At 43.2% G+C, this 12,871-nt stretch overlaps 1 protein-coding gene across 1 annotated transcript; it reads right to left on the bottom strand.

Annotated features, from left to right (window-relative positions):
* Positions 1–494: 494 nt before the first annotated feature.
* PRDX1 (peroxiredoxin 1) lies at positions 495–10,951 on the bottom strand. Its single transcript, XM_015408271.1, has 6 exons — positions 10,880–10,951; positions 8,330–8,446; positions 6,397–6,550; positions 5,227–5,349; positions 4,156–4,286; positions 495–935 (listed from the first exon to the last, which is right to left on the bottom strand). The coding sequence occupies exons 2-6, from the start codon at positions 8,433–8,435 to the stop codon at positions 850–852; spliced, it is 600 nt and encodes a 199-aa protein (XP_015263757.1). The 5' UTR covers positions 8,436–8,446; positions 10,880–10,951; the 3' UTR covers positions 495–849.
* Positions 10,952–12,871: the final 1,920 nt, after the last annotated feature.

Here is a 12,871-nt window from a genome sequence, read left to right as displayed (position 1 = left end):
TATTTTTACCACTGTTTACCTCAGCCTTTCCAATTCCTGACTACCCCATACCACCCCTGCCTATTAAATAAAATCTTTATTATTGTTCACTTTTACAGTGTCTCCAGTGCCATCTCAAGGGATCTAAAAAGAGGGTTCCGGTTTTCTCCTGACAAGTTCCTGGGCTGGGCAAAAGCCAAATTAGATTGTCAATGGGTGGGACATTCAGATTTATAAAGCTGCAAATGTAACAGTACTGGAAGGCCAGCTCAGTACCTGAAGGAAACTAAGAATTTCGGTGGGAAAAATCTGCCTCAAAGTAGGGAGAGTAACGGGGTCCATCATAAATGCATATCAAACTTGAAGTACAAATGGAAGCAAAATTTGGGGCTGATCTCTGCTAGCATCTTGCATATGATGTTGAGGCCCTCTGTTTCACAGCATATGCTGCCTGAAGTGCAGTTTCAGAAGAACTGTTCCACTTCTTTGCCATTAACTCCACAAATCTGACAGTATTCCATTTTCCCCACAAGTTTAATGACAATACAAAATACTAGAAAAACCATCTGGTCCTCAATTATCCATGTGAGCACAAGAAACGAAAAAAATCTCTATAGCAGTACAGATAAATAAGGAAGTAAATTTCCCCAATACTTAATAGCTGCTGCCAAATAAATTTTACTTGTAATCTATTTACTCCAGTGTCATGGTACTTGTCAGTCAGACTGATTTGAAATAAATGGCTTATGAAATGTAGTTGTAAATATCTTAGCTCACACAATAGGGTTACTCTTTAAACAATGGCAGGCTTATGTTTTTATACAAATTACATAATAGTTTCCTTGTACAAAACACAGAAATGAAACACGTTTATTTGTGCTTGGAGAAATACTCTTTACTCTTCTGAACATCAGGCTTGATTGTGTCACTTCCAGGTTGCCAGCCAGCAGGACACACTAAAGAGACAATAAACAATGTTACTTAAATGCACAGGGACAAAGCATGCCAAAGTCAAAGCCATAGGCTGAAAAGCACATCAAAGTCTAAAGTGCAGTTATGGACCTACAATGACCTGGGCCAGTGAAAAATTATTAACAGTGGCTGCACTTATTTGACCATAGCATACTTAGTGGCTATCCAGTGTTATCAGATCTATGACAACATTGTGGTCTATCCCTTTGGATTACCTCCAGTGGGGAAAAAGCAAAGGAAGACCCTGTGAAATGGAAAGCTAATGTGTTGGGAAAGTGGGACACTGAAGAAGAAAGTAAATGCAAGAAATACGGGGAAGAGGGAAACAAGCAGGGATGTTAATAGGTGCAAGTAATGAAGACAAAAAGTGAAGAATGGATACTGAGGCTGCCGGACAAACGAACAGCAAGAGTTTCTTGATTTAGTGCAAGTATGAGGGAAGAGGGAGGACTGTGGCTTCATAGGTGGTTATAAACATCCGGAGGTAGAAGAGTGCTCCTGTTCACTGCATTACTTTGCCTCAAGGAAAGAATAGGCTGTTATAGAGGAGGCATACTGTAAAAAATGAGACTAGACTTCACACTGTCCAGGCCATGCTGTGGAAAGAATGCCACCATGATACGAGCAACAAGAAAAAAAGCCATCCAGTCTCATTACTGCTGCACTGTAAGGTAACTCTGCTCAAACACTGCTGTGGTCATCGCATGTTAGAGGCCTTTGCCCCCTCCTTTCCAAAGTGGTGGTGATGGCAGCAAAGCTACCATCCAGTGCTGTTGCATTTGCTACTTTCCCCCACAGGAATGAACAGCAGCCAGTCACTTATGCAGGAGACTGCAGAAGTCCACACACAGCAACAATGTTTGGAGTGGACTCAATCCACCCTACTCACCTAACCATCTTACTGTTTGCTCCCGACCTATGGAACTCAACAGAAGCCTCTTAAAAGAAACCTAGTTCTATCTGCCTTCAGTTCTGTTTCTTAGCTACTCTAGAGCATGGCACAAATGGCACCCTGGAAGGATTTTTTTTTTAAACTACAATGAGTCACTGTTAAAGGGAAGTATGGTCCTGGGCTATCATCTGCTTGCCAGCAGGTGTTACTTTGCTCTGACTGATTTCTGAGGGTGCCAAAAAATTTCCATAGTCACAGGCCCTGTTGGACCATCTTGTTCAGTACTGAACAACTTTGGTGCATGAAACTCTGTGCAGTTTCTTTTCTTGCTGATAATGTTGGCAACATTCATAGTTTCAAGTGCAAATGGATTGCCAGTGATCGTAAGGAGCCAACAAAAACTATGAATGTTGCCAACATTGTCTCTCTCAGAAACCAGTCAGAGCCAAGTTTTTCACCACCAGAACATGGTTATTGGCCTAGTCTTCAACAGGGCAAAGCTGTGACCCTTTAAATAAGACCACTCAGTCCACAGAAGGAGAAAGGAATGCTGGTTGCAAGCTTCAGAATGTTATTAAAGTTCCCCTCACTTCTGCACTGCAACAGAGGAGCCCGGTTCACAAGTTACAGTGAAGGCACTTACAGTCCAAGTACAGTGAGAATTTTGATTTTTCTTTGAATGCATTGTATTACTCAATGTGCATGTAACTTATGTACAGCTGAACATGTGATTTAAGCACATACTTATTATTTATTAATTATAGTTATACCCTGCCCATCCTATGAACAGGCTCAGGGTGGCTAGCAAGAGTGGCACAATGTACCTAATTAACATAGCCATAACATTTTAAACTACATAAAATACATACTAACTCATATCATATAATAACATGACAGTTAACAATAAAATGCTCGCAATGCTGACAAATTCGTGCTCTTCAAATCTGTCCACTTGTCCTTCCGACCATCATCCCTCGAGCAAATACAGGCCTGGTGATGCAACTGGGCCAGTCCTAAGTTCCAGAAGTTCGATGGAATCATTGATGGCAACAATAGTGGTGGTGACTCCTATTTAAAAGCCTGGCAGAAGAGTTCCGTCTTGCAGGCCCTGCGAAACTGTAAAAGGTCCTGCGGGGCCCTGATCTCCTCCGGGAGCTCGTTCCACCAGTAAGGAGCTGCCATAGAAAAGGCTCTGGTCCTGGTACTGGTGAGCCTTGCATCCTTGAGGCCAGGAATAGTCAAACGATGTTGGGCCCCTGACCGTAGTGCTCGCTGGGGTATATATGGGGAAAGGCGGTCCCCCAGGTACCAGTTCCTGGTTGCATTTCTGAAGTGAATGCACATTAGCTCTTTCTCATGAACAGATGTATGCACGTTCACTGTAACATGAAAATGGCTGAAGTTGCTTGGAAGCAAAAGCCTACCGGAGACTTCCTGGGCTACCCCCGGTGACCTCTATATGTCCCTTCCTTCTTTTTATTTATACTCCCATGTTGTTCCCTTTCCATTCTTCTCCTGTAGTTTCCCCATGAAAGGCTTTATCTCCTTGGCTCCTGCAGCCTATTGGCAACTTTAATCTCTATCCTCTTAGATATGCAAGCAAGCATACTGATTTCTACCTAGAATTTCAGCCAGAACTGGGGAACATGTTTTAGCTTCATCACAAGGGAAACTGGAAATCCCCAGAACTGTAATCAAGCAATAAGGGGGCTCATGGCATTTGTTCTAGACTTCTATAAACCTAAGACATCTATTGAATGACCCTTCTACTGAATGTCCTTCAAGGTCACTGAATTTATACATTTGGTTGAATACAATGTAAAATGAAGACAAAGGTAAGCCAAAACCCCAAATCTTGAAGTCTTAGTGGCCATCCTTATAAAATTGTGCAGAAATTGAGTATTCCTATACACTCTTTGTGTTTAAAGACAAATTCATGACGAGTTATTAAAAGCTTCCTTATGCAAGAGAGTTCCTCTAGCACCCTGCTTCAGGTACCCCCAACATCTGAGGCTAGATGAGCTGCAACCTGAGAATGGGACTTCTTGGCCATGGCACCAAAACTATGCCCTCCCCAGGGAGAATAATCTGTCTCCCCACCACAATGGCTGTCTTCTGCCAGCAGGTGAAAATTTCTGTTTTGTTTGACATTCCCTCAGTGGTCCTCCCTCCTAGTCATGTGTTTATACTTTAACTGTTACTTTTGTTTTATTTTAAAGCTGGTGATTGCTCACTGCCTTCAGGGACCCTGCATAAATAAATAAAAATGAATAAAACATCAGCCAGAGAAGTATGATACATGATAATCTTACCTTCTCCATGTTTGTCTGTAAACTGAAAAGCCTGAACTAGCCGGAGTGTTTCATCAACTGAACGGCCAACTGGGAGATCATTAATTGTGATCTGGCGTAAAGTTCCTTTGTCATCAATGATAAAGAGACCCCTTAAGGAAAGATGAGCACAAATCAGAAATTTTTAAAAAACCATTTCCAACACTACAACTTAGTATTTGTACCCCAATAGTTAACAGTGTTTTCAGTTCTGATCTGTCAAGTTGTAGCATATAATTCTCATTCTAAAAACCAAGAAATGTAAGACTACATACAGCATAATTTGTAATTCTTGTCATAAAACACAGAACATATTTAATAGCAAAAAACTCAAAAGTTAAGTGGGGTGATGGCAGAACAGACAATGTCCTGTGCTGCAGACTTAGTTATAACGGATTATATCATAAATTCAGTCCATCAGAATAAAGTTAAAGTTGTAACTGGTGCAGAGTTAAGATTTTATAATATAAAACACAGTCAGACCAAAGAAAATTACTTATAAGAATGTCATATAACACCTTATTCATGTACCTTACAGAAAAATCTTCCTATCAGTATCAGATCAATGCATTTCTGGCAAATATCTGTACACAAGATTAAGTGTAAAGCAATGTCCTTTCACTTCAGTAGAGCAAAACAATGATAATTGCCAAGGCCTTAACTTCATACGGGAATAATTTTTAAATAGAGCTTTTGGACTGTACATGCCCTAAACCCTTCTTCTATGTATCAGTAGTAGTACAAATACATTCATTACTAGACTTACTTAGCTAGGATCTTTCTGAACCTTTCTTGTTTCCCTCTTTTAGACTCATTACTGGTTCTAGGAAGTCCCAGATACAGTTTCATATATTCTTGCACTATGTTTTACCGTGAAGAAAGGAAACATGCACAGGACTTCAAAGCTCTTCTTCCCAAAACACCACAAGAAAACATTTAACAAAGTTACTAAGAAAAAAATATTGAGAATCACAATGGCATAAGAGGGATGCTGCTTGTCATCATACCATGCTCTCTAAGCAAGTCACTTAGAGGGTGTAATTTTAGCTTTACCTGTAAGAAATGCCTTCATCTTCTTTTAGTATTCCATAATCTTTAGCAATCACACGCTTTGTGTCAGATACCAAGGGAATGTGCATACTACCCAGGCCACCTTGCTTCTTAGGAGTGTTGATCCTGTAAAGGTAGCAAAAAGGGATTTTAGAAAACCACATCATATTTCAGGAAATTAAGGAGAGGTCATAGGAATATCATTAATTTCAAATGCAGCACAGTAAGATAATTACTTAAGTATATATGTGCAACTTCTGCTGTTTAGTCATTTTTTGCAATTTAGACGTTAGAGAGCATTAACCTAAGAAAAGTCACTCCAATTTCCAGAATGACATGAAAATGCCTTTAATATGTTTCTTACACTGCTGGAGTGACACAAGAGCAGCTACCCAGTGATCCAATCCTATAGCACTCTTGTATCTTAATTCTGAACGTGGTGGTGCCAGACTGCAAATCAGAAACTCTGCAAAATGGAGGCAATGTAGCAATCAGGGAGATGTTTCTACAAATCTGGGGTAACCCCCAGGTCTGTAGAAAAATCTTAATTTTTTATTGGAGGAGATAAATCCAAACTTTTAGAAGATCACCTCACTAGATCTTCAAAGTCATTTTGGAATGCCTAATCAACTAATAACATCACCATTGTCTGTGGTTGCCAACAAAAATTTGAAATGGCTGCCAGGTTTATTTTGAAACTCAAGGCAACTTGGAAAAAAGGAAGGAGGAACAAGAGAGAGAGAGGCAGGGGGGAAACAAGAGAATGGGAGACAGGAGGGAAAGGAAAGCAGAGACTGTGGAGAAGAAAACGAGCAAGGGGGGGCCTCTCTGAGAAGGAACCACAGGAGCTCACAGTTATTAACAATGATGAAACAGACACTGAGGAAATAGATCCCACCATGTTCCATTAGCTCTAGTCTTCAGAGACTCGCTGATCTATTTTCTCATGTGACAAGACTGTAACAGATGGATATCTTATGACTATTAACTATGAGAACCAAGCCTCTGTAAGCCACGAAGTATTTTGTCACTAGTAAAAACTTATTCCTAGACTGGACCAAAACAAAAACTTCAGATTAAATTACTCCTTGGCAGCAGCTACTTCTGTCTCTGTAAGGTTTGGGAGGACCTGCAGAGAAGAAACAAAGCTTGTAACCCAAGGACTCCTCTTACCAGGCAAGGTGGCAGAAGTGGGAGTCGACAGAAGCTCCAATCACTTCACAGTTTATTTTCCGAAACTCCTCAGATCTGTCACTGAATGCAATAATCTCAGTTGGACAAACAAAGGTGAAATCAAGCGGATAGAAAAACAGCACAACATATTTGCCTAAGGAAAAAGTAACCAAGTTAGTATTTTTGCATAAAGTAAAGCAACAACAGCCTCAGAGTTTAGAAATAAAAAAATATAAAATCTAAAGATCAGTAGCCTGTCCTTTGGGACATTCTGTTGTACTCAATCCAGCTGAATACCCATATGTTACAAACAAAAGCTACATGTCACTAAACTGGCAGAAGTGGCATATGGTTCAGCTAAAGAACCAGCATGTGCTCCATAAGCACTTAGAAAGCCTCTAGGGGGTGGTGAACACCTGCCCTTGCTGGGCCTAAGCACCAGGGAAGCTATTTCTGGGCCAGATCCTTTGTCTGTCCCACTGATAAGACAGCCAGGTCTTTGTCTGTTCCACTGATAGCCTAGCAACTTGAAGGATGTATCTGGCCCAGCCAATCTGCATTCAGTACTAATGTCTTGGGAATGCTTCCCCAGCTTCCACTTTGCCTTCATAATGCTCTGAGTTGGGGGTGTGAAAGCTTGGTTCATTTGCTGTATCTCAACATACTGTTGTTCTGCCTGCTTGCAGTCCACAGTAGGCTGAACACAGGAGAAGCAAAGCCCTTTACCACTTATTTATTCATTTGATTTGATCTACAGCTTTTGGACTACAGTCCTCCTTGTTCAGCCTGCCAAGCACAGCTAATCAGAGATGCTGAAGGAAATATAGGAGAGAAGATAATGACAAAAGAAATCTCTCATCCAGCAGAAAAGAACAATGTTTGTAAGTGGGGCACAAAGATCAGACAGGGAGGAGAGACACTGCTTTCAGGAATCTAAGATGTTAGAGGCTCTAGCCTGCAAATAAGTCAATGAGAAGTTGGTGCTGCTTATTTGTTGGTAACTGAAGTGAAACCATGGTCAGGTGGGAGCGCACAGGAGCGGAGCTCCGGCAGTAAGGAGCCCAGGGGGCGAGCACATTCAACAAGCCCCGCCCCCTGCTCCCAGCAGCCCTCAGTCAGGCCACAAGGAGCAAGAAGCAGCCAGGTAAGTTGCAGAGTCCCCCCCCCCGCCCACCTTCAGGTACAAGCTCTCCCTCCTCTGTGAGGGCAGATCTGCAGAACCCCCCCCCCCAATAGCTAGCAATCCAAAACAGTCCAGTGGAGCCTGAGCGGTGGGTGTTGCCTTCTGAAACACTTCCAGAGATGCCAAGGGGTGTGGCATATGCAAATAAGTTATGCTAATGAGCTCCTGCACCTCTTTTTCTACGAAATGACCCCTGGCAGGCCCCCGATGATTCAAAGGCTTCTTAGTAACCAGACAAAGAAGCTGGCCCACAGATAACTAATACATGTTTCTATGGGCAGTAACTGACAGTTACATGTTACCAACGCAGTTTGCTAGCCTATGAGAAAGAATTCATTTATTCAGGTCCATGATTCTTGTTCTTGAAATGTAACTATTCTAGAATGAGAAAACTAATCAGTGTCACAAAAGCAATCTTTTGCAAGCTACATTAAGTAGCTTGCTGTATTTCAAAATCCTTATTACAACTGGGTTACAGCAAAATGAAACAAATCCCAAGACTATACTCCAGTCACGATAGAAATTTTGCAATACAGCAACGTAACGTAACATAGTATGCAAACGGTTCTTTTTGCAACACACTTATATTTTCATATTCTATATGCCGGAAAGCTGTTCCATTTCAGGATCATGTTTTCAGTACAAGTGGCATTAGGATTTTACATGTAGAACATCACACTGCTTCTATTTTGCAATCCCTCTATTTTGCAATCCCCTGCCCACAAATCCAACAATTTTTAATACATTTACCTTTGTAGTCTGAGAGCTTGATTTCTTTGAATTGTCCATCAGGCATTACAGCTGTGGCCTGGAAGTCAGGGGCCGGCTTACCAATATAAGCATTTCCGGATGACATTCTGGCAGGAACTGAAAAAAAATGGAATTTGTTAGGTTTTGTGGTTTTTTGAACCCCTCCCCAGAGAAAGAAACCATCTAGCATTAATTAACACCACATTTATAATTTCGAGATTGACCAGAACAAGTACAGATTTGCAAAAGTACTATAGATGTAGGGTTTTCAGTACTCAGGCATAATTAACAAAGAAGTGGTACAGACTGAATTTTAGTACTTTAAAGTACACTAAAATACTGAAAGTAATAGAAAACTCAGCATTAGTTGCAGAACTTTGCCTCTAACCTCACTGTGCACAGATAAGGACTGTCAGCCGCTGTTAATACAAGTATTACGAACACTTCTATAAAGTATTGTTACCAATTCAACCATTACTGCTAGGTGGGAAAAACAAGTTTTACCTGCACGACTGTGAAATTTTCTTCAGAGGATGAGCAGTGAAGAACTTCTGTTCTTCCCTGCAACCCTCCTCTCAAAAGCATTGCTGAGATACTTTGAAGCAAAACCAAGCACTACATTTACAGGGAGCATGAACTTCAACCAAGGTTACAAGATTTTTAGATCCTGAACCCTATTAGATGCAAATTCATTTGTGAAGTGTGATTAGGGACAACTGAACCACAGAAATTCTGTGTTGCTAGCAAAGTCCAGGTAAAGGTTAAAAATGTATAACTCTGCAAGTGGGATAGTATTTCCACACTAATTTCTGACACTTCATGTATGCACCTAGCAATTAAAGTTTATTCAATTAAAGAGGCCTTGCCAGCCATATTCTCCCATGTCAGCTTAAGGAAAAGCTCAGCCAAGTAGGCATGTGCTTATGCAGGCTTCAGCAAACTATGTTAACAATTCTGCAAAAAACAGTTTAACTTGAGTGAAGTGCTTGAATTTTTTCTTGTGACAGATTCCCTAGGAAGGGAAGCAATGCTGGCAACAGGAAGAATGCTGAAGGTAACTGCCATCATACAGAACATTTCAATGCTCATTATGCAGTTTTTAATGCAGCAATATTATAGTCACAACTATTTCAGAGGGTTTCTTAGAGACTGCATCTGAAGACGTGAGCTCTGACTCACAAAAGCTTATGCTGGAATAAATATTGATCTTTAAGCCACTAGACTTCTGTTGGCCTTTTGCTCTCATCCCAACCAAGTTATGGAAACCCCACTGGGTTTTAGGGTTTTCAAGGCAAGAGACAGAGGTGGTTCACCACTGCCTGCCTCTGAATAGTGACCCTGGTATCCCTTGGTGGTATCCCATCCAAATACTAAGCAGGGCCAACCCTGCTTAGCTTTTGAGATTTGGCTATCTGGGGCTATACAGGCCACAGACCACGGACCAACTACCCATGTAGAATGTTCTTAGAATTGACAAGGTAGTACATGCAATTCATTTCAAATATTCCAAGGATCAAACCAGGAATTTTATATGAACTTGCATACCATCAGCAGTCTTTAAAGCTCCTAACATCGACGTTTATACAACCTGGTCGCTTCCCAGAATCCCAAACACTCACCAGTCCTTTTCTAAGAAATACAATTAAAGCTGCTACTCAAAGGCAGCTACCTTAATTTTCTGTTAGGGAAATCTGAAACCTCAAAAGAGGAAGCCGATTTACGAACCAGCCAGATCAAAGCTCTTGAGCTACACTAAGCGCTCACAAGCGTATTTATACAGACGTTCCACTGGGGTCAAAGAAACTTACTCCAGTGAGGGAACCGAGAAATTCAACGGCCACTTGGCCTTGCTGCATATTTCCTGTAGCTAATTAAAAGGCAGTATCTCCCGGTGTTAAAACATACAACTGTCTAAATATTCAAAGCAATGGCACACCTCTTTGAATTGCTAGTCTCTGATTTGTAATGAGGAACTCCCGATAAACACACTGCCAAGAGATCCACCTCTGAACACCATCAGTAGCTTTTGAGCCACTGAAATCTGCAGCACAGCCCACACCTCTACGATCCGACTGAAGCTGCTGGCACTCGGCGCTGGAAAAAAATCAAGGGCGTTTGAACTGCCGCTTAGCTTAACAGCTCTGCCTTAATTGCACTCAATTCCTCCCCACCCTCCAGGCGGTTTGAAGCGGAATTTTTCTTCCTCTTACACCCGAGAGAAGAGGCAACAAAGGAAAACGCAAAACCCCTAAAAGCAAAAAGCAGAAAACCATACGCCGCTCGGCCCTTCCACCACACGACAGAGTATCAACAAAAAGGAACAGAGAACCCAGCACTAATACTGTGCACTCAATATACTGCACTGTCTTCATTTTAAAAAAGCCGCTCATTTTAAAGCATGCAAACAAATCCGACAAACTTGCAAACGGCATAAAGCACCATAGAGCACTGCTCCTTAGAAGACTTTGCTACAGCGACCAAAAGGAAACGTCTCCGCTAATAAAATGATCCCTTCCTTCTAGCTTAGTGTCTACAGCAACCATTACCTACCAAGAAACCGCAAACGCCAACACTCGCTTCTGCAACGCACAGCCTGCTCCAGCTCTTTAGGGTGTGCCCCGCCGGATTTTATACCTTCTAGAATCTCGCGAGGAAACTGATCTGAAGGTGGTGACGCTATCTCCTGACTCCTCCTCCTCCGCGCCTTTCCCATCCCAGCTTGTGTAGTTGCAGCGACAGCGTGACTTTGCATTTTAGCCTTTATCTGCTTTTAGTTTCCTGGCAGCGAGAGAGGTGATGGAAGTAGATCTCACGCTATGAGTGCCGGCGGATGTTCTCTTGGCCGCCTCTCGGCCGCCGTTTAGTTACATGCCTCCTGCTGTTGTTGTTTTTAAAAGAGAGTGTTACACTTTAAATGCAGTGTTGGATCGCTTTACAGTGGCAAATTATAAGCCCTTTCTAATTTACTAAGTGTCGGGGAAGAGAATGTTAATGTTTTGCTGAAGCTCGTTGTGCAGCTGATCTGTATTTCACAATTGAAAACGCAAAGTCATGAGGATATGGCACTTTGCGATGCGGAAGCGAAGGGCCATCATTTCACCAATTGCAACATTGACCAGTGAGCATAGAAATAATCTGCTTTCATCCATGGAGTAGTAATCATCAACAGTATGATAGTATCTTAAGTTACTTCATGTTGTACCTTTAGTTCCCAGTACACACATGCCAAGATGCTTCAGATTTAAGTGAAGTTTGCACATACAGTGTATAAGATAATTTAGAATGCCCGACATCACACGTGAGGTGAGCTGGGGAAGCCAGAATGACCTCTCGCGTGTGATGTCCGAGCGGCAACACCACTCGGACATCACACACGAGAGGTGGAATTTGCGTGTGATGTCCGAGTGGCGTTGCCGAGGTGGAATTTGCCCCTAGAAGTCCAAGGCCACCTAGGGAATTTGCCCCTAGGAGTCCAAGGCCACCACCCCGGGGCTCAGGGAGGCTGAGGAACCACTCGGCCCCCACCCCCGCGGCCGCTGCCATTGCTGACGCTGGTGGCGGCAGCCATAACTTTTTAAAGAGCCTCTCACCAGAGCTGGAGGAGCCAGAATGGCCATTGCTGCTGCTGGCAGCGGCAGCCATAACTTTTTAAAGAGCCCCATAGGAGATCTGGAGGAGCCAAAATGACATCACATGCGAGAGGTGGAATTTGCCCCTAGGAGTCCAAGGCCACCACTCCGGGTTACAGGGAGGCGGAGGAACCACTCGGGCCCCCCACGGCCGCCGCCATTGTTGGCGCTGGTGCCGGCAGCCATAACGTTTTAAAGAGCCTCTCACGAGAGCTGGAGGAGCCAGAATGACCTCTCACGTGTGATGTCCGAGCGGCAACGGACATCACACGTGGACATCACACGCGAGAGGTGGAACACTCCTGCTACACCCTGGGGCTGTCATTCTACTCTGTGGTCTCTCATTCCAGACCCTGAACACGCATGCTACACCCTGGGGCTGTCATTCCACTCTGGGACCTGTCATTCCAATCCCTGAACACTTTTGCTACACCCTGGGGCTGTCATTCCACTCCGTGGTCTCTCATTCCAGTCCCTGAACACTCCTGCTACCCCCAGGGGCTGTCAGTCCATTCTGAGGCCCATCATCCCAATCCCAGAACACTCCTGCTATTCCCTGGGGCTGTCATTCCACTCCATTCTTTCTCATTCCAGTCCCTGAACACTCCTGCTACACCCTGGGGCTGTCAGTCCATTTTGAGGCCCGTCATCCCAGTCCCAGAACACTCCTGCTACACCCTGGGGCTGTCATTCCACTCTGTGGTCTCTCATTCAAGTCCCTAAACACTCCTGGTACACCCTGGGGCTGTCAGTCCACTCCGTGGTCTCTCATTCAAGTCCCTAAACACTCCTGGTACACCCTGGGGCTGTCGTTCCACTCCGTGGTCTCTCATTCCACCCCCCGAGTAGTGTGTTTGGGCCTTGAGACCCTAATGGAAGATCCATTCCGCATTTTTTTTTGCAACTCTACTTG

The sequence above is a fragment of the Gekko japonicus genome, unplaced genomic scaffold (assembly GCF_001447785.1).
Source record: "Gekko japonicus isolate JY-2015 unplaced genomic scaffold, Gekko_japonicus_V1.1 scaffold258, whole genome shotgun sequence".
Lineage (NCBI taxonomy): Eukaryota > Metazoa > Chordata > Lepidosauria > Squamata > Gekkonidae > Gekko > Gekko japonicus.
The sequence above is the reverse complement of the archived record's forward strand: the minus strand, read 5'-3'. Positions and strand labels throughout refer to the sequence as shown.

Excerpts from the sequence above, each read along its gene's own strand:
- PRDX1 (XM_015408271.1), bottom strand. The coding sequence starts at position 8,435 with ATGTCATCCGGAAATGCTTATATTGGTAAGCCGGCCCCTGACTTCCAG. Across the intron at positions 6,551-8,329 it reads CAAGCTCTCAGACTACAAAG|GCAAATATGTTGTGCTGTTT; the intron begins GTAAATGTATTA and ends CTTTTTCCTTAG. Across the intron at positions 936-4,155 it reads TACAGACAAACATGGAGAAG|TGTGTCCTGCTGGCTGGCAA; the intron begins GTAAGATTATCA and ends TTGTCTCTTTAG.